The sequence below is a fragment of the Salmo salar genome, chromosome 19 (assembly GCF_965601325.2).
Source record: "Salmo salar chromosome 19, fSalSal1, whole genome shotgun sequence".
NCBI classification, from domain to species: domain Eukaryota; kingdom Metazoa; phylum Chordata; class Actinopteri; order Salmoniformes; family Salmonidae; genus Salmo; species Salmo salar.
This window is the reverse complement of record NC_138309.1, coordinates 71405231-71426228: the sequence shown is the minus strand read 5'-3', so window position 1 is coordinate 71426228 and position 20998 is coordinate 71405231. Positions and strand designations below refer to the sequence as shown.

General features: G+C 44.1%; 1 protein-coding gene across 8 annotated transcripts in view; it reads right to left on the bottom strand.

Annotated features, from left to right (window-relative positions):
- LOC106579428 (fibroblast growth factor receptor 2) overlaps positions 1-20998 on the bottom strand; it is a 125925-nt gene that overhangs the window by 5786 nt on the left and 99141 nt on the right. For all 8 annotated transcript variants that reach the window (XM_014159332.3, XM_014159331.3, XM_014159333.3 and 5 more), the window contains 2 exons: positions 18462-18584; positions 7334-7404 (listed from right to left, as the gene is read on the bottom strand). In XM_014159332.3, the coding sequence (XP_014014807.1) occupies positions 7334-7404; positions 18462-18584 (194 nt within the window). The remainder of the gene's footprint in view (positions 1-7333; positions 7405-18461; positions 18585-20998) is intronic.

The following is a 20998-nucleotide window of genomic DNA, read 5'->3' as shown; positions in this document are numbered from 1 at the left end:
TAATTTAGGGCTCAGAGTGGCGCAGCGGTCTAAGGCACTGCATCTCAGTGCTAGAGGCGTCACTACAGATCCTGGTTCGATTCCAGGCTGTATCACAACCGGCCGTGATTGGGAGTCCCATAGGGCGGTGCACAATTGGCCCAGCGTCGTCCGGGTTTGGCCGTGGTAGGCCGTCATTGTAAATAAGAATATGTTTTTAAGTGACTTGCCTAGTTAAATAAAGGTTAAATAAAAGATTACTCTTCATGGCAGTGTGTGAGTTGGAAGCAACAAAGAGTGTATTATAGCACCCGCAGGGAAAGGCGGCACACACACACACACAGAGCAACACGCCTACCTTAGTGACCCAAAGAGGCCATAACACGACACAAAGACACCGTGACCTTTTATTTGCTCCTGTGGTTCTCTCTCCATCGATCTGTTGACATAACTGGCCCTGCGTTTGTTCTCTCTTTCTATCTCTCCCTCTGCATCTCTCTGTTTGTTAACACATCCCTTTGCTCCATTCAATGACACTTTGAATCCATCGCTCACCTATTGTCATTCCACTGGCCCATGTAAATACAGTTGAAGTCGGAAATTTACATACATACACCTTAGCCAAATACATTTAAACTCAGTTTTTCACAATTCCTGACATTTAATCCTTGTAAAAATTCCCTGTTTTAGGTAAGTTAGGATCACCACTTTATTTTAAGAATGTGAAATGTCAGATTAATAGCAGAGAGTATTATTTATTTCAGCTTTTATTTCTTTCATCACATTCCCAGTGGGTCAGAAGTTTACATACACTCAATTGGTATTTGGTAGCATTGCCTTTAAATTGTTTAACTTGGGTCAAACGTTTTGGGTAGCCTTCCACAAGCTTCCCACAATAAGTTGGGTGAATTTTGGCCCATTCCTCCTGACAGAGCTGGTGTAACTGAGTCAGGTTTGTACCTGGTTTGCGAGCAAGCGGTTTGCGAGCAAGCTTTAACTTCCTGACTGATGTCTTGAGATGTTACTTCAATATATCCACATAATTTTGCTTCCTCATGATGCCATCTACTTTGTGAAGTGCACCAGTCCCTCCTGCAGCAAAGCACCCCCACAACATGATGCTGCCACCCTCGTGGGATGGTTGGGATGGTGTTCTTCGGCTTGCAATCCTCCCCCTTTATCCTCCAAACATAACGATGGTCATTATGACCAAACAGTTCTATTTTTGTTTCATCAGACCAGAGGACATTTCTCCAAAAATTACAATCTTTGTCCCCATGTGCAGTTGCAAAACGTAGTCTGGCTTTTTTATGGCGGTTTTGGAGCAGTGGCTTCTTCCTTGCTTGCGGGCTTTCAGGTTATGTCTGTAGGATTAGTTTTACTGTGGATATAGATACTTTTGTACCTGTTTCCTCCAGCATCTTCACAAGGTCCTTTGCTGTTTTTCTGGGATTGATTTGCACTTTTCGCAACAAAGTACATCCATATCTAGGAGATAGAACGCGTCTCCTTCCTAAGCGGTATGATGGCTGCGTGGTCGCATGGTGTTTATACTTATGTACTATTGTTTGTGCAGATGAATGTGGTACCTTCAGGCATTTGGAAATTGCTCCCAAGGATGAACCAGACTTGTGGAGGTCTCCAATTATTTTTATGAGGTCTTGGCTGATTTCTTTAGATTTTCCTATGTCAAGCAAAAAGGCACTGAGTTTGAAGGTAGACCTTGAAATACATTCACAGGTACACCTCCAATTGACTCAAATTATGTCAATTAATCCTATCAGGAGCTTCTAAAGCCATGACATCATTTTCTTGAATTTTGAAGGCTGTTTAAAGGCAGTTTTTAAGTGATCATTTTATTTATTAAGGGAAAAAAGCTATCCGAACCTTCATGGCCCTATGTGACAAAGTAATATCCCCCCCTTGTTAAATCATGAATTTACTAGGGTTAATCACATTTTTTTGGAAAGCTGAGTTCAATTTCACTAGCCACACCCAGGCCTGACTACTGCCAGACCTGTTGAATCAAGAAATAATTTAAATAGAACCTGTCTGACAAAGTGAAGTGGGCCAAAAGATCTCAAAAAGCAAGACATCATGCCGCGATTCAAAGAAATTCAAGAACAGATGAGAAACAAAGTAATTGACATCTATCAGTCTGGAAAGGGTTACAAAGCCATTTCTAAAGCTTTGGGACTCCAGCGAACCAGGGTGAGAGCCATTATCCACAAATGGAGAACATTTGGAACAGTGGTGAACCTTCCCAGGAGTGGCCGGCCTACCAAAATTACCCCAAGAGCGCAGCGACGACTCATCCAAGAGGTCACAAAAGAACCCACAACAACATCTAAAGAACTGCAGGCCTCACTTGCCTCAGTTAAGGTCAGTGTTCATGACTCAACCATAAGAAAGAGACTGGGTAAAAAATGGCATCCATGGCAGAGTTCCAAGGTGAAGACCACTGCTGACCAAAAAGAACAAAGGCTAGTCTCACTTTTGGCAAAAAAAACATCTTGATGAACCACAAGACTTTTGGGAAAATATTCTGTGGACTGACGGGACAAAAGTTGGACTTTTTGGAAGGTGTGCAATCCGTTACATCTGGCATAAAAGTAACACAGCATTTCAGAAAAAGAACATCATACCAACAGTCAAATATGGTGGTGGTAGTGTGATGGTCTGGGGCTGCTTTGCTGCTTCAGGACCTGGACGACTTGCTGTGATTGATGGAACCATGAATTCTGCTCTCTACCGAAAAATCCTGAAGGAGAATGTCCGGCCATCAGTTCATGACCTCAAGCTGAAGCGCACTTGGGTTCTGCAGCAGGCCAATGATCCAAAACACACCAGCAAGTCCACCTCTGAATGGCTTAAAAAAAAGAAATGAAGGTTTTGGAGTGGCCTAGTCAAAGTCCGGACTTGAATTTGATTGAGATGCTGTGGTGTGACCTTAAAAAGGCGGTTCATGCACGAAAACGCTCCAATGTGGCTGAATTAAAACAATTCTGCAAAGAAGAGTGGGCCAAAATTCCTCCACAGCAATGTGAAAGACTCATTGCCAATTATCGCAAACACTTGATTGCAGTTATTAGGTTTAGGGGGCAATTACTTTTCTACATAGGGCCATGAAGGTTCAGATAGCTTTTTTCCCTTAATAAATAAAATTGTCACTTAAACTGTATTTTGTGTTTACTTGGGTTATCTTTGTGTATTATTCGATCTGAAACATTTAAGTGTGAGAAATGTGCAAAAAAATAAGAAATCAGGAAGGGGGAAAGTACTTTTTCACAGCACTGTAAATATATGGATGAGCGATGGCCGAACGGCATAGGCAAGATGCAGTAGATGGTATAGAGTACAGTAGAGATTTGAGTCAGAATGTTGGCTGCAGCCACTCAATGTTATTGATGGCTGTTTAACAATCTGATGGCCTTGAGATAGAAGCTGTTTTTCAGTCTCTCGGTTCCAGCTTTGATGCACCTGTACTGACCTCGCCTTCTGGATGATAGCGGGGTGAACAGGCAGTGGCTCGGGTTGTTGTTGTCCTTGATGATCTTTTTGGCTTTCCTGTGACATCGGGTAGTGTAGGTGTCCTAGAGGGCGGGTAGTTTGCCCCCGGTGATGCGTTGTGCAGACCTCACTACCCTCTGGAGAGACTTACGGTTGTGGGCAGAGCAGTTGCCGTACCAGGCGGTGATACAGCCCGACAGGATGCTCTCGATTGTGCATTTGTAAAAGTTTGAGTGTTTTTTGTTGCACCTTCTTCACCATGCTTTCGGTGTGGGTGGACCATTTCAGTTTGTCCGCGATGTGTACGCCGAGGAACTTAAAACGTTCCACCTTCTCCACTATTGTCCCATCGATGTGGATAGGGGTGTGCTCCCTCTGCTGTCCACGATCATCTCCTTTGTTTTGTTAACGTTGAGTGTGAGGTTGTTTTCCTGACACCATACTCTGAGGGCCCTCACCTCCTCCCTGTAGGCCGTCTCGTCGTTGTTGGTAATCAAGCCTACCACTGTAGTGTCATCTGCAAACTTGATGATTGAGTTGGAGGTGTGCATGGCCACGCAGTCATGGGTGAACAGGGAGAACAGAAGAGGGCTGAGAAAGCACCCTTGTGGGGCCCCGGTGTTGAGGATCAGCGGGGTGGAGATGTTGTTACCTACCCTCACTACCTGGGGGCGTCCCGTCAGAAAGTCCTGGACCAGTTGCACAGGGAGGGGTCGAGACCCAGGAGCTCGAGCTTAATGACGAGTTTGGAGGGTACTATGGTGTTAAATGCTGAGCTGTAGTCAATGAACAGCATTGTTTCATAAGGATTCCTCTTGTCCAGATGGGTTAGGGCAGTGTGCAGTGTGATTGCGATTGCGTCGTCTGTGGACCTATTGGGACGGTAAGCAAATTGGAGTGGGTCTAGTGTGTCAGGTAGGGTGGAGGTGATATGATCCTTGACTAATCTCTCAAAGCACTTCATGATGACGGAAGTGAGTGCTACAGGGCGATAGTAGTTTAGCTCAGTTACCTTAGCTTTCTTGGGAACAGGAACAATGGTGGCCCTCTTGAAGCATGTGGGAACAGCAGACTGGGATAGGGATTGATTGAATATGTCCGTAAGCACACCAGCCAGCTGGTCTGCGCATGCTCTGAGGACGTGGCTAGGGATGCCTTGCGAGGGTTAACACGTTTAAATGTTGTTCTCACGTTGGTTGCAGTGAAGGAGAGCCCGCAGGTTTTGGTAGCGGGCCGTGTCGGTGGCACTGTATTGTCCTCAAAGCGAGCAAAGAAGTTGTTTAGTTTGTCTGGGAGCAAGACATCGGGGTCCGCAACGAGGCTGGTTTTCTTTTTGTAGTCCGTGATTGACTGTAGACCCTGCCACATACCTCTCGTGTCTGAGCCATTGAATTGCGACTCTACTTTGTCTCTATACTGACGCTTAGCTTGTTTGATTGCCTTGCGGAGGGAATAGCTACACTGTTTGTATTCGGTCATGTTTCTGGTCGCCTTGCCCTGATTAAAAGCAGTGGTTCATGCTTTCAGTTTTGCACGAATGCTGCCATCAATCCACGGTTTCTGGTTGGGGAAGGCTTTAATAGTCGCCGTGGGTACAACATCACCGATGCATTTGCTAATAAACTCGCTCACCGAATCAGCGTATACATCAATGTTGTTGTTCGACGCTATCCGGAACATATCCTAGTCCACGTGATCGAAGCAATCTTGAAGTGTGGAATCAGATTGGTCGGACCAGCATTGAACAGACCTGAGCACGGGCGTTTCCTGTTTTAGTTTCTGCCTATAGGCTGGGAGCAACAAAATTGAGTTGTGGTCAGATTTGCCGAAAGGAGGGCGAGGGAGGGCTTTGTATGCGTCGCAGAAGTTAGAGTAACAATGATCCAGAATTTTGCCAGCCCGGGTCACGCAATTGATATGCTGATAACATTTAGGGAGCCTTGTTTTCAGATTAGCCTTGTTAAAATCCCCAGCTACAATAAATGCAGCCTCAGGATATGTGGTTTCCAGTTTACATAGAGTCCAATGAAGTTCTTTCAGGGCCGTCGAGGTGTCTGCTTGGGGGGGGGGGGGGATATACACGACTGTGATTATAATCAAAGAGAATTCTCTTGGTAGATAATGCGTTCGGCATTGGATTGTAAGGAATTCTAGGTCAGGTGAACAAAAGGACTTGAGTTCCTGGATGTTGTTATGATCACACCACGACTCGTTAATCATTATGCATACACCCCCGCCCTTCTTCTTACCAGAGAGATGTTAGTTTCTGTCGGCGCGATGCTTGAAGAAACCAGGTGGCTGTACCGACTCTAACGTATCCCGGGGAACTTTTTGTGTATGCAGTGAACTTTTTGTGTATGCAAACCAGGTATAACAAGTTCAGTCTTGGTTGAATATTTGCTATGCGCAATACAGTCTACTTTGATAATCAGACATTTACTCTAGGCTATTTAGTCCTTAAAAAGTCCTTGAAGTTATGGAAGCCGATTTAGAAGTTCTACTGCTCCAATGAGTTTTTTGTAACCGCTTTAATTTGTTTCCCGCTGTTTCAATTAACGGGTGCTGCGCTAGTCTGTTGCTCTCATTTTGGAAAAAAATGTTTGGTTATTATGAGCAAGACAACACTGAATGTAGGCTTCAACTTGGTTTTCCATATAAAGCGTTCCATTACAAAGGGAACACAGTTTTTGCTCACTTTCTCATTTTTAAAACATGATACAATAACCCCTCAATAACTCTTTCATTTCAAATGGAGAAACTGACTAGCTACCACAGACTTCATTCAAAAATCTACTGTTGCATGTGGTCTTATTTAGTCAGGCAATACCCACTCTATTCTGACATGTTTTAGAATCTAAAAAAATTGTAATGTCAATGCATAATGCCATTGGGAAGGCTTAATAAAACATGCATTATTCTCTAAGTGGTAATGCATACTTTTTTGCATACATTTTGGGGGGAGATTTCTTTCTAAAGGCTATTACAACAATTCAATATAAAATGTAGGTCCAAGAAAATTACAATTAAGTACTTGAAAAAGTCCTTAAAAGTCCTTGAATTTGACTTTTCAATGTCTGTATGAATGCTGTAGGCTACTTGCTCAGCCCAAATTAAAGATAAAATCACCTGCTATTGAAATTACGTGTGCATCATCCGCTTTTCTGCCAGATCTTGACCCAAGACAGATTTTCTTTTCATTCGGGACCGTAACTTTCAGTTGGCAATGGCTCAGTGTGCCATTGCCAACTGTTGCAGTTAGAAACATAAACATTTTGCTGCACCTGTGATAACATCTGCAAAATAAGTGTACGCGACCAATAACATTTATTTGATTTGAATTCAAAATGTGATTTGAATTGAGAATTGAATTGAAGGAGGCCTAGGGGAGACTTAAGTACAGGGCAGGGGGAGGGGGGCTCTGGCTCCTTCCAGAGGCTTTGAAGACGGGCAGATTAGTAACAGCATCAGGCCGTGTGAAACTTTCCCTTTCACCAACAGGCCGGCCAGTACACACCCCACCCACCAAACAAATCCCCCTGCACCCCCTAATTCCGCCACCACCAAATCACCTCACTAACCTCCTGTACCCATTCCTCCACCACCAGCCCAACCTCTTACCCCCTGGGTCTCACTGCAAAACAATTTGCATCAGAAAGCTACAGCCAGTGTATATGCCAGGGTCGTGTTCATTAGGGCACACAATGGCAAACTTTTTAAAACGGCTGGTTTTAACAGGTTTTCTTACGTTGGGTGCCTAATGAACACAGTTTAGGCTGCGTTCCTCTTTCTAAAACAGTAAGCGAATTGTGTGTGTGAGAGAGTAAAACCAAGGTACAGTACTTACACATCACTCTGGTGAGTGTACACACGGTCAAACAGCGCCTCTGGAGCCATCCACTTCACTGGGAGACGACCCTGAGGAGGACACACACACACACACAGGTCAAAGGTCAATAGGTCAAAAAGGTAACATTTAAATATCTATACACAGACAGGGTATTTCATGACCAATATTTCTTGGCCAATCAGAATTTTTTAATTCATGCACTCTTCCAGGTTCCTGGTATTCCCAAGAATCTCATTAGATCTGGGAATATCAATACGGATTTCCCAGAGGTACTGTCACACGTTTATAGCAGTTAGCAGATAAACTGGGTTGCCGATAAAGACAGAGTTTATAGCTACATGCCATTAAACACTGCAGCATGGATAGCTAAGTGACAAGCAGGGTCAAATACATTCACGCACACTGAAGTTACAGTGTAGGAGAAATTATTTTAGAATGGGTAATAGAAAGGTAGGGGCAGATGATAAGCATGATGATGATTAACATTAGTTCTGCCCCTATCTTTTTATTAGGCCTTCTGATATAAGTCTAATTTCTCCAAGACTAGAACATACTATTGTAAAGACTGATGGATTGGTGATTATCATCATCATCACAATCACCCATTGTCTATGGCTCATGCTGTGCTGTGCTGTGCTGTGGTTTGTTGTTTTTGTGGTTCTTGTTGTTTTCAACTAGGCTAGGTTCTCAGCGTGTAATGAAAAGGCAGCCATGCATACTAAAGGAGGATGGGCAGGCTGTGCTGTGCTCTACAGTGGGAATCAGATGAATGCTATTGGGGGTCTGCTATGGAGATGTCAAGCACTCTGTTGCTCTCCCTCTATTTCAGTATCTCTCTTGGTCTGTTTGGACAAGTGGCTATGGAAGTGAAGGTACAAGAGAGGAGGCACAAACTAGTGCAGAGCCTCTATAGAAGCACTGCATTCACTGATGGCCTGGGAACCTCCAGTTAGAGAGCTGCGGGCCCGACAGAGAGCATTGCGGTGCAGCCTGCATTTTTCATGCTGTGGGTGGGAGCGGGTGGTCAGACAGATAACTTTGGGATGAAAATATTTTTGGGTCCACAGATTATTTACAACAGTTGTCTTTCTTATCTATTGTATTAAAAGCAGCTCTTTGTTGCAATATTTACAAACTCTCAAATGATAATTTTGCTTCAAGTTCAGTAACCTAGCTCTTCTCTATTGTGTTGGGCGTGGGAGATCAAATGTGCCTATGTTTGGTCTCAATGAAACCTGTATGTTGTATGAATGGATGAGCATGTGCAATGGTCTTTCCGTGGAAATTAACTTCCTAAATATGATAGGCTATAGTTTAGGTTCCAACATTGACTGTAAATAAATATTGATAACACATTTATTTGTGTCTGCCTGCAAATTGTCCTGCTCCTATCAAAGTTATGCAAGATTATTTCAAAACCATTTTGTCTTTGTTTTGTAGGCTATTCATTATCTACAGTGCCATCAGAAAGTATAAACACATTCTACATTTTGTTGTGTTACAGCCTGAATTTAAAATAGATTAAATTGAGGTGTTGTGTAACTGATCTACACACAATACCCCATAATGTCAAAGTGGAATTATGTTTTTAGAAATTACATTTTTTTAAACAAATGAGAAGCTGAAATATCATGAGTCAATAATGATTCAACTCTTTTGTTATGGCAAGCCTGAATCAGTTCAAGAGTAAAAATGTGCTTAACAAGTCACATAATAAGTTGCATAGTGTCACACCCTGATCTGGATCACCTGTCTTTGTGCTTGTCCCCACCCCCTCCAGATGTCGTCCATCTTCCCCATTATCCCCAGTGTATTTCTACCTGTGTTCTCTGTTTGTCTGTTGCTAGTACGTTTTGTTCGTCAAGCCTACCAGCGGTTTTCCCCTTGCTCCTGCCTGTTTCTAGTTTCTTTTTTCTAGTTTTCCCGGTTTTGACCATTCTGCCTGCCCTGACCCTGAGCCTGCCTGCCGTTCTGTACCCTTTGGAGTCTGATCTGGATTACCAACCTCTGCCTGCCCTTGACCTGTCGCTTTGATGGCTCCCTGTTCTAGCAAATAAACCTTTGTTACTTCGACACTGTCTGCATCTGGGTCGTCCCTGGAACGTGATAGTACGAACTGACCTTGACTGACCCAGCAGACTCGGACCAGCCCTGCAACTCCACCTCCCCCCAAGGAGCCACCATCGGAAGGCACGAGGAGTTGCTTCGTGATGAATGCCATGACGGAGCGTTGAACACATTGCTGGAGCAATTCTGCGGGTTGTCTGTTAGGCAGACTATCACAACGGTAACCTCCCAGCCCCTCAGTAACCCGGCTGTTAGCAGCTCCACTTCCCCGGCAACCCCGGAACACTTCGATGGAGAGTCGGGCACCTGTTGGCCGTTTCTCGCTCAGTGTTCCCTCATCATCGAGCTGCAGCCCTCCTCCTTCCCCTGCTCTAAGATAGCATACCTCATCACGCTAATGTCCGCAAGTGCTCTCACCTGGCCTTCTGCAGTATGGGAACAACAGTCGGTCGTATGCTTATGTCTGGAGGAGTTTGTGGCGGTGGTAAAGAAAGTTTTTGATGCTGCAGTGTGGCATACAATGCGGGGGATTTCCACATATTGGCAGCTGAGAGTGCCTGGAACCCGGAAGCACTGTTCGACATGCTCCAGCACGGAGTTTCAGAGGAAGTAAAGAACGAGCTTGCAGCCCGGAAACTACAGATGGATCTCGACTTGCTCACTGCCTTGACCATTCAGATCGATGGGCGACTACGGGAATGAAGGAAGGAGAGGAGATTTGATTTTGCCCGCACAAGGATTCAACCTCGCCTCCGAGGCATCCCGGAAGTCCTCGACGGCGCCTTTGCCGAGAGAACCCGAGGCTACCCGAGTTCCCCTGAGAGTCTCAGAAGTCTGCCGATTCACCTCTTCCTGAGCCAATGCAACTAGGCAGAGCTAGGCTGCCTGTATTGCGGGACTACTGGCAATTTCGTCTCCACCTGTCCACTAAAAGACCAGGCTCACCGGTAGGAGCGAGTACTCTGGTAGGCCATAGGGAGAACTTTTCCTCTCCCCTTACTCGTACCCCTTTTCATGCCATTTTGCTGTGGGGGAACCAATCGAAATCTCTCCGGGTACTCATCGACTCTGGGGCCGATGAGAGCTTTATGGACGCGACCCTGGCGTCCAAGCTGGGCATCCCCACTCAGCCTCTCTCCATTCCCATGGATGTTAGAGCGCTGGACGGGCGCTCTATAGACCGGGTCACCCACAATACCACCCCCATCAACCTACAGGTGTCAGGGAACCACAGCGAGACAATACAATTCAATTCCTGCTCATTAAGTCTCCTCAGGTTCCCGTGGTATTGGGATTCTCTTGGCTCCAGCAACACAATCCCCTTATTGACTGGTCTGCTGGTGCCATCATGGGCTGGAGCCCATTCAGCCACTCATCTCTTTGGCCTTCAAGTCACTCCAGGGGGCCACCGTGTTCTCCAAGCTGGACCTACGAAATGCCTACCACCTGGTGAGGATATGGGAAGGGGACGAGTGGAAGACTGCTTTCAAAATGAGTGGAAGACTGCCTCATCTCTTCGGCCTTCAAGCCGCTCCAGGGGGCCAGCTGGTACTCCTGATGCCATCATGCCATTTGGCCTTACCAATGCACCAGCTGTGTTTCAGGCTCTGGTTAATGATGTTCTCCGCAACATGTTGAACCGGTTTGTCTTCGTCTACCTCGACGACATCCTTGTCTTCTCCCGCTCCGCCCAAGAAGACATGCTCCACATCTGACAGGTTCTCCTAGAAAACCAGCTTTTTGTGAAAGCAGAGAAGTGTGAATTGCATTGCCCCACCATCGCTACAGGGAGAGTACAGATGGATCCCGGGAGGGTGAGAGCGGTGGTGGATTGGTGCCAGCCTATGTCGAGGGGGCAGCTGAAACGTTTCCTGGGATTCACCAACTTTTATCGCCGCTTTATCCGAAGTTACAGCACCCTGGCTTCCCCCCTGTCTGAACTCACCTCTCCCAGCTGCTGATCGGGCGTTCCGGGATCTCAAACACCATTTCACCACAGCTCCCATCTTGGTTCATCATGACCTGTCCCGGCAGTTTGTTTTGGAGGCCGATGCTACAGATGTCAGAGTGGGGGCTGTCCTGTCCCAGCGTTCTGCCCTGGACCTCAAGTTACATCCTTGCGCCGCCTTCTCCCATCGCCTCAACGCCACGGAGAGGAACTACGATGTGGGGAATCGTGAGCTTCTCGCGGTGAAGATGGCATTGGAGGAGTGGAGGCACTGGCTGGAGGGGGCGGAACATCCATTCATTGTGTGGATTGACAACAATAACCTGGAATAGGGAAGAACCTGTAATAGGGAAGCAGGTTCGTGAGGCGCAACATTCCCAGCCGAACCGGATGTTTGTTCCTAACGCGGTCCGCTCCTTGGTCCAAGCCTCCAGGCTTGCCTGCCACCCGGGCTCCCGTCGGACCCTGGCCTTTGTGCAACAGAGCTTTTGGTGGACTACCATGGTTCCTGACGTCTCTGCGTTCGTCGCCGCATGCAAAATCTGTGCGCAGAACAAGACTCTGCCTTACCCTCACCGTCCCTGGTTTCACATATCCCTGGACTTTGTCATGGGTCTCCCCCGGTCTGATGGCAACACAGCCATCCCGACAGTAGCGGACCGGTTTTCCAAAGTCGCCCTCTTAATTCCTCTCCCTAAGCTACCCTCTGCCAAAGAGACAGCCCAGCTCATGGTGTAGCACGGATTCATGGACCCACAGTGGACATGATCTCTGACCGGGGTCCTTAGCTCTCGTACCAGTTATGGAAGTCTTCTGCACACTCATTGGGTCATCGGCCAGCCTGTCCTCCGGGTTCCACCCCCAGTCCAACGGCCAGTCGGAGCGAGCCAACCAAGACCTGGAGACGACCCTTCGCTGCCTGGTCTCCGCCAACCCCACCACCTGGAGCCAGCAACTAGTGTGGATCGAATATACCCGCAACACCCTTCCTTGTTCAGCCACGGGTCTCTCACCCTTTGAGTGTTCCCTGGGTTATCAGCCCCCCGCTCTTCCCTGAGCAAGATGTCGGCATACCTTAGGCCCAGTTGTTTGTCTGCCGCTGTCATCGTACCTGGAAGAGAGCCCGGTCGGCCCTTCTCAAGACCACCTCCAGGTATCGACGACAAGCGGACTGCCACCGGAACCCGGCTCCCCTGTATTGTCTCAGGCAGAAGGTATGGCTGTCCACCCAGGATCTGCCCCGTCGGGTGGAGTCCTGCAAACTTTCCCCCCAATTTATTGGCCCTTTCCCCATCTCCAAGGTCATTTGCCCCTCTCCTGTTCATCTTATGCTGCCCCGTACCCACCTGTATACATTCTACATTTCATGTGTCTAGAATCAAAACCATGCCTCACAGCCGCCCTTTGTCTCATGTTTCTCTGATCTGGATTACCGACCTCTGCCTGCCCTAGACCTGTTGTTTTGCCTACCCCCTGTTCTAGTAAAAGACGTTTGTTACTTCAACACTGTCTGCACCTGGGTGAATTTCAAGCACAGATTCAACCACAAAGACCAGGGAGGTTTTCTAATGGTTCGCATGGTAGATGAAAAAAAAATGACATTGAATGTCCCTTTTGAGCATGGTGAAGTTATTAAATACACTTTGGATGCTATACATCAGTCACTACAAAGATACAGGCGTCCTTCCTAACTCAGTTGCCAGAGGGAGGAACACTGCTCAGGGATTTCACCATGAGGCAAATGGTGACTTTAAAATGGTTACAGAGTTTAATGGCTTTGATAGGAGGACAATTGAGGATGGATCAACAACATTGTAGTTACTCCACAATACTAAACTAAATGACAGAGTGAAAAGGAGGAAGGCTGTACAGAATACAAATATTCCAAAACATGCATCCTGTTTGCAATAAGGCACTAAAGTAAAACTTTGTCAAAGAAATTAACTTTATGTCCTGAATTCAAAGTGTTATCTTTGGGGCAAATCCAACACCACACATAAGTATGTATGTATGGCAAGACTTGAAAATAGCAACAACCAACTTGACAGAGCTAGAAGATTATTTTTAAGAAGAATGTGCAAATGTTGTACAATCCAGGTGTGCAAAACTCTAAGAGCCTTACTCTGAAAGACTCACAGCTGTAATCCCTGCCAAAGGTGATTCTAAAAGGTTTATTGACTCAGGGATGTGAATACTTATGTAAATTATATATTTCATTTTCATTTTCAATCAATTAGCAAAAATTGTATTATGGGGTATTGTGTGTGATAAAAAAATACTATTTAATTAATTTTGAATTCAGGCTTTAACAATGGGTATGAATACTTTCTGAAGGCACTGGTCACACTGTATGTGTGGTCTCAATGAAACAGCCTGTAGACTAGGCTATATGGGCGGAGAAGCACGGCACAGTTGTCTTCCTAAATATGATACACTATAGTTTAGACTCCGACATTGACTGGAAATAATTATTGATAACATGTATTTTACTCTCCTCGAAAATCATCCCGCTCCTAAAAGTTATGCAAAATGTATCTCAAGTCAAGTAAGGGTCCACTCTCCTATATTTCGCCCCAATTAAAGGTCTACTCTCTTTCAAACTATGTCTACCCTATTGGTGATATAGCCCAATAATACTGATAGCCTAATATAAATGGGCCAAGTGAGAATCTATGGTATTTTATCCCTGGTATTTTTTTATTTTAGCGCATTTTGATCTTGACTAGGGTGGCCTAATTGATGGGAATGGGGCTGCAAAGCGAGCTGTGTCACATAAACCTAAAACAGGGTTCTCCAATAGGTGGGTCCAAATTTGGCGATCAAGCATCCACATAATTCTGGTCATGTGGTGTACATAATGTTAATTTGTGTAATTTCTTTCTTAATGTGTTTGAGACAATCAGTTGTGTTGTGACAAGGTAAGGATGGTATACGGAAGATAGCTCTATTTGGTAAAATACCAAGCCCATATTATGGCAAGAACAGCTCAGATAAGCAAAGAGAAATGACAGTTCATCATTACTTTAAGACTTGAAAAATGTCAAGAATTTTGAAAGTTTCTTCAAGTGCAGTCGCAAAAAACATGAAGTGAATTATATGTGAAATAATCTGTCAGTAAACAATTGTTGGAAAAATGACTTGTGTCATGCACAAAGTAGATGTCCTAACCAACTTGCCAAAACTATACTTTGTTAACAAGAAATTTGTGGAGTGGTTGAAAAACGAGTTTTAATGACTCTAACCTAAGTGTATGTAAACTTCCGACTTCAACTGTATATCTTATATTTATATTTATATATTTATATTTACAGTTCATCTAAGGAAATCAACAAAAACAAAATCCTAGATGGTTTGTCCTCTGGGTTTCGCCTGCCAAATATGTTTTGTTATTCTCACAGACATCATTCAAACAATTTTAGAAACTTTAGAGTGTTTTCTATCCAAATCTACTAACCATATGCATATCCTAGCTTCTGGGCCTGAGTAGCAGGCAGTTTACTTTGGGCACGCTTTTCATCCGGACGTGAAAATACCACCCCCTAGCCTAGAGAAGTTAAAATGACTTTGGAGGCGGCTTATGGTAGAGAAATTAACATTACATTATCTGGCACCAGCTCTGGTGGACATTCCTGCAGTCAGCATGCCAATTGCACGCTCTCTCAAAACTTGAGACATCTGTGGCATTGTGTTGTGACAAAACGGCACATTTTAGAGTGGCCTTTTATCGTCCCCAGCACAAGGTGCACCTTTGTAATGATCATGTTGTTTAATCAGCCACACCTGTCAGGAGAAATCCTCACTAACAGGGATGTAAACACATTTGTGAGTATGGAACATTTGTGATATTTTATTTCAGCTCATGAAACACGAGACCAACACTTTACATGTTGTGTTTATATTTTTGTTCAGTGTAGGAAATCTGTTCCCAAGTAAGTCCCACGCATAAATAAAGATATATGTGATATTGCTGAGCGATTAACCATTTCATTTTTTTTTTTAAACAACTAATTGACCGTTGGTTTAATTATTTTGAATTCCATTTAAATAGTTTTTGGATCTAGAGATAAATCAGATCCAGCCTGAACTGTGAAATGTAGTAGGGATTTGTAGTTTCAAACAGGCCAATTTTCTACATAGTTTAGTGCATAAAATGTGATAATTAACTATAATGACCATAATCCATTGCACATCTACTTGTCTGGTCTGTGTCTCTTTTATGACTGCTTCTATGGAAGAGTGAAGAGTGCACGATTGCTGACATAGAGAGCAGCTGTTGCTTCGCAAGGTATTTCTACTTGAACATACATGATCTAAGTGATTTATAGTTGGTATTCAGCAGTCATAAAAGTATGCCTTATTTACTTTGAATAACTACAAAATAGTACTTTTGTCAGACAGCACAGGCAGCAGCTGTATAGAGATGAGATAATGACATGGAATGAAATTAAGTCATCAAATAAAATATACACAAAGTCAAGTAATGTGAATAAATGATGGATAATAAGTAATAACCAGTCATGTGCAGTCATTACTATCATGGGACATGTATTAATGCGTTGTTACAGCATTCAACTCACATAATGCATAGTGCATTTAATGTTTAAAAACATTACTGAAACCGAAATTGAAAACCGTTGTCACGTCCTGACCAGTAATAGGGGTTATTTGTATTGTAGTTTGTTCAGGACGTGGCAGAGGGTATTTGTTTTATGTGGTTCGGGGTGGTGGTTTGCTTAGAAGGGTGTTTGATGTATTATTTCCGGGTTTTGGGTTATGTTTTTTGTATTTCTATGTTCTCTCTAGTTTAGTATTTCTATGTCTAGGTAATTGGGTGTTGGACTCTCAATTGGAGGCAGGTGTTTTTAGTTGCCTCTGATTGAGAGTCCTATATATTGGTATGTGATTTGTTTGTGTTTTGTGGGAGATTGTTCTGTGTATAGCCTTTTGCCTTATCAGACTGTTATTCGTCATTGTGTTTTGTGTGCGTGTTTATTTTGGTTTCCCTTCTTTTCTTTAATAAAGAAGATGAGTACATACGATCTCACTGCGTATTGGTCCCACAATGATTTCTCTTTATCTTCTGACGAAGAAGATTGTGACAACCGTTATTATTTTTTCATAATCAAACCGACATCAAAAAGCACTAATCCAGACCTGCCAACCCTGTCCAACTTTTTTAAAGTACCAGACGCGTGGAGATTCAACTCGCCGAATTGGGATTTTCTTTCCCCCCCTGCATGCTCGTGCATGCGCTGTTCGTGAGTCTGATCGCAATTATAGAATTGTACCAAATCAAGTCAATAAAAGGTTGGAATACTTTCTTGACAGCATTCCATTTACACATATGGTAAAAGTCACTAACAATATCAAATAAGAAAGAACACACAAAGGACCTTTATTCTTGGAGATTACATGTACAGTGTAGAATGGAGATAATGATCTATAAAGCTTTTCTTAGCACATGCCCCCAAGTTTAGTCTATATAGTAGAGGAACGCTTGTCACCTCTCAAACAGGGCCAATCACAAGGGCCAGCTCACAAGTATTGGCTTTTTAGACACGGTTCCTAATCAACACTAAAAGCAATATCATTTTGAAAACATGAAAAACAAATGATTGCATCGACACAGACCGCAAACTAGCTACACAATGCTTAAGTAGGCTACCGCAAAGGGAATCTGACCGCTGTTCGCTAGAAGAGTCTGGTGTTTCAGCCTATGTAAAGGTGCCTATTGTATTTCTATGCAGGGCATACATTTCAGATTTTCTTAATTGATAAAATCTCAAATCTAATGCAAAGGCATTTTAGAAGCATTGCCGCTAATACCGGACACTCATTCATTCTTCATCGCGCAGTCTTCTAAACTCCCGACTCCTCCATTTAATGCCAAGATTTTTCTATTTATTTTTGATTATACTTTTGTAATGCTTTTTGTGGCGTGGATCATAATTACAGTTACAGTCTATCAGGTTCCGTGATCCTCCTAATGTTACATGGAAAATACAACTAATGGATACACAGAATTAAATTTATATCACACTTGCACAAATGCAACCAGTTATTTTTTGCATTTGCATTTCATTTAATTCACTAGCAAATGTGAGTGAACTGCTGGCACTTTAGAGCCCACTGAATGTCCATCTTATGTTTGCTAACGTTAGCTTGAAACAATTAGTGTTTACCTTTCCACAACACACGGAGTCAAAAATTGATTTGTCTATGTGTTTACGTACAGCTGACAGTCAGCATCACAACAAACAAGAGGAGGGGGAGACACGGGGTAGCTACGTCGAATAATGATGTATTGATCTCCATGTCCGTTGACACAAACTCCGTACATGTCTGTGTGTTGCAGCTCGAGAATCGGGATGTTAGATTTATTCAGTGGATTTATTTTTTATTTAGATGTAAAATATATATATATCAGGCCCTTTTCATTTCTGCATACTTTTAACTCGGATCTCGTACCTACGTACATGGACAGAGAATTGCATAGTTGGTACGCAAAATGCGTGCATGTTGGCAGGTCTGCTAATCGCTCAGCAGTAATATTTGCTCATATTCCAATGTAATCAAGGTTTGAAATGATTACGTTTTTGTCAAATACTATATCTGTTTGGGATTCATGCGGTCAATTTGCAGTGTACAAATTATTTATAACTATGTTCCGGCCACCGACCATCCGCTCAAGGAAAAATTGGCCCACGGCAGAATGTAATTGGCAACCCCTGACTTACAATAACATTGCAGTATGGCGGCCGCGTTCGGGACCAGTTCTTTCTGGAGCGGGTGGGAATCGGACAAGAAGTCAGTGGGAGCAGGAGGGTGTGGTTTGAAAAGCAGTGGGAGCGGGATGAAGGAATCAGTCCCCCGCAGACTACTACCTCCTGTCTCTGCCAAGACTGAGAAGGACGGAGGGAGGCTCAACTTACACAATACAGAAAGTAAACTGAAATTCAAATTTTCCTTAAGGAATTTCGGTTTACTTCATGAATTAACTAAATTGAAATGGAGTTGACTGTCACATACACCCCCTCACAACATTACAGAACACACTAACAAACACAACACAGCATACACTCCTCAAGTGCACCCCCCCCCAGTACTCACGTTAGTTGTCTTTTTATAGTAATCGATGTTGTGGACGTCCCTGGCCAGACCAAAGTCAGCAATCTTCATGAAGTTGCTCTCTGTGACCAGGACGTTCCTCGCTGCTAGATCTCTATGTATACACTGGATGGAGAGAAGTAGAGAAAAGGGGACAGGGTGGACGGAGATATAGATGAAATTGAGAACGAGAAAAAAAAAACCTAAACAGAAATTAATAGAAACATGTAAGTAAGCTATGCTAAAAATGTTACTCACAGTATATGGTAAGTGTAATGAACCAGAAACATATTTAATTAACCCTTTGACAAGTACCAACAAACCGCTGTGATCATTCTACAGTGGTCCCTGCAGCGTACGCTCAAGCCGGTGTGAACATCCAGTTTCGATTGACGCAACAGTCAGCGTTTCAGCTGGCAACACTGTTTTTTTGCAGAAACATTTTGCACAAACACAGTCCTTAGAAAGTTATGTCCTGAATTTGACCAGTTTATTTTTGGATGCAATGTTTAAACATTCACAGAAGTAGCGACAGCATAACACAATCATCCAAACTGGAAAATGTAGGCTACACTAGTCCTAGCGCTAACCGAGGAAAGATTGAGGTAACACATGCGGTCATATTTAGCTAACTCTCGGCTGACAGAAACCACAACATGCTAATAGAAGTTATTACTTACAATTCATCACATCACGGGTGAGTTCACCATTGATTGAAATAACTTAGTAAAAACCATTCCTTCACCTCATTTTGTTATAACACCTTTGGTCTGACAGACGTTTAAGTGACACCCAGAATGCATTGTATAATGTCAACAAACATGGCCCCACACAGAGCTGGCAAATAGCTTAGCATTAGCTCATCATAATCAGTACAAACTTCAAAAAAGTATTTTACACACATCATAGATGTGGTGAAGGTAGGAACCAACATCTCAACTTCGCTGACTCTCAACACTGGGGCCCCACAAGGGTACGTGCTCAGCCCCCTACTGTACTCCCTGTTCACCCAGGACTGCGTGGCCATGCACACCTCCAACTCAATCATCAAGTTTGCAGACGACACAACGGTAGTGGGCTTGATTAGCAACAACGACGAGACAGCCTACAGGTAGGAGGTGAGGGCACTCGGAGTGTGGTGTCAGGAAAACAACCTCTTACTCAACGTCAACAAAACAAAGGAGATGATCGTGGACTTCAGAAAACAGCAGATGGAGCACCCCCCCTATCCACATCGAAGGGACAGCAGTGGAGAAGGTGGAAAGTTCACATCACAGACAAGCTGAAATGGTCCACCCACACAGACAGCGTGGTGAAGAAGGCGCAACAGCGCCTCTTCAACCTCAGGAGGCTGAAGAAATTTGGCTTGTCACACAAAACCCTGACAAACTTTTACAGATGCACAATCGAGAGCATCCTGTCGGGCTGTATCACAGCCTGGAACGGCAACTGTCCTCAACCGCAAGGCACTCCAGAGGGTGGTGCGGTCTACACAACACATCACAGGGGAAAACTACCTGCCCTCCATGACACCTACAGCACCCGATGTCACAGGAAGGCCAAAAAGTGTATGGTGTCAGGAAAACAACCTCACACTCAACGTTAACAAAACAAAGGAGATGATCGTGGACAGCAGAGGGAGCACACCCCTATCCACATCGATGGGACAATAGTGGAGAAGGTGGAACGTTTTAAGTTCCTCGGCGTACACATCGCGGACAAACTGAAATGGTCCACCCACACCGAAAGCATGGTGAAGAAGGTGCAACAAAAAACACTCAAACTTTTACAAATGCACAATCGAGAGCATCCTGTCGGGCTGTATCACCGCCTGGTACGGCAACTGCTCTGCCCACAACCGTAAGTCTCTCCAGAGGGTAGTGAGGTCTGCACAACGCATCACCGGGGGCAAACTACCCGCCCTCTAGGACACCTACACTACCCGATGTCACAGGAAAGCCAAAAAGATCATCAAGGACAACAACCACCGAGCCACTACCTGTTCACATCGCTACCATCAAGAAGGAGAGGTCAGTACAGGTGCATCAAAGCTGGGACTGAGAGACCGAAAAACAGCTTCTGTCTCAAGGCCATCAGACTGCTAAACAGCAATCACTAACTCAAAGACGCTGCTGCCTACATAGAGACTCAAATCACTGGCCACTTTAATAAATGGATCACTAGTCACTTTAAACAATGCCACTTTAACCTGTTGGGGCTAGGGGGCAGTATTTTCACGGCTGGATAAAAAAACGTACCCGATTTAATCTGGTTACTAATCCTACCCAGTAACTAGAATATGCATATACATATTATATATGGATAGAAAACACCCTAAAGTTTCTAAAACTGTTTGAATGGTGTCTGTGAGTATAACAGAACTCATTTGGCAGGCAAAACCCTGAGACATTTTCTGACAGGAAGTGGATACCTGATGTGTTGAATTACCTTTAAGCCAATGCCATTGAAACACACAGGGGCTGATTAATGTTTTGGCACTTCCTATTGCTTCCACTAGATGTCACCAGCCTTTACAAAGT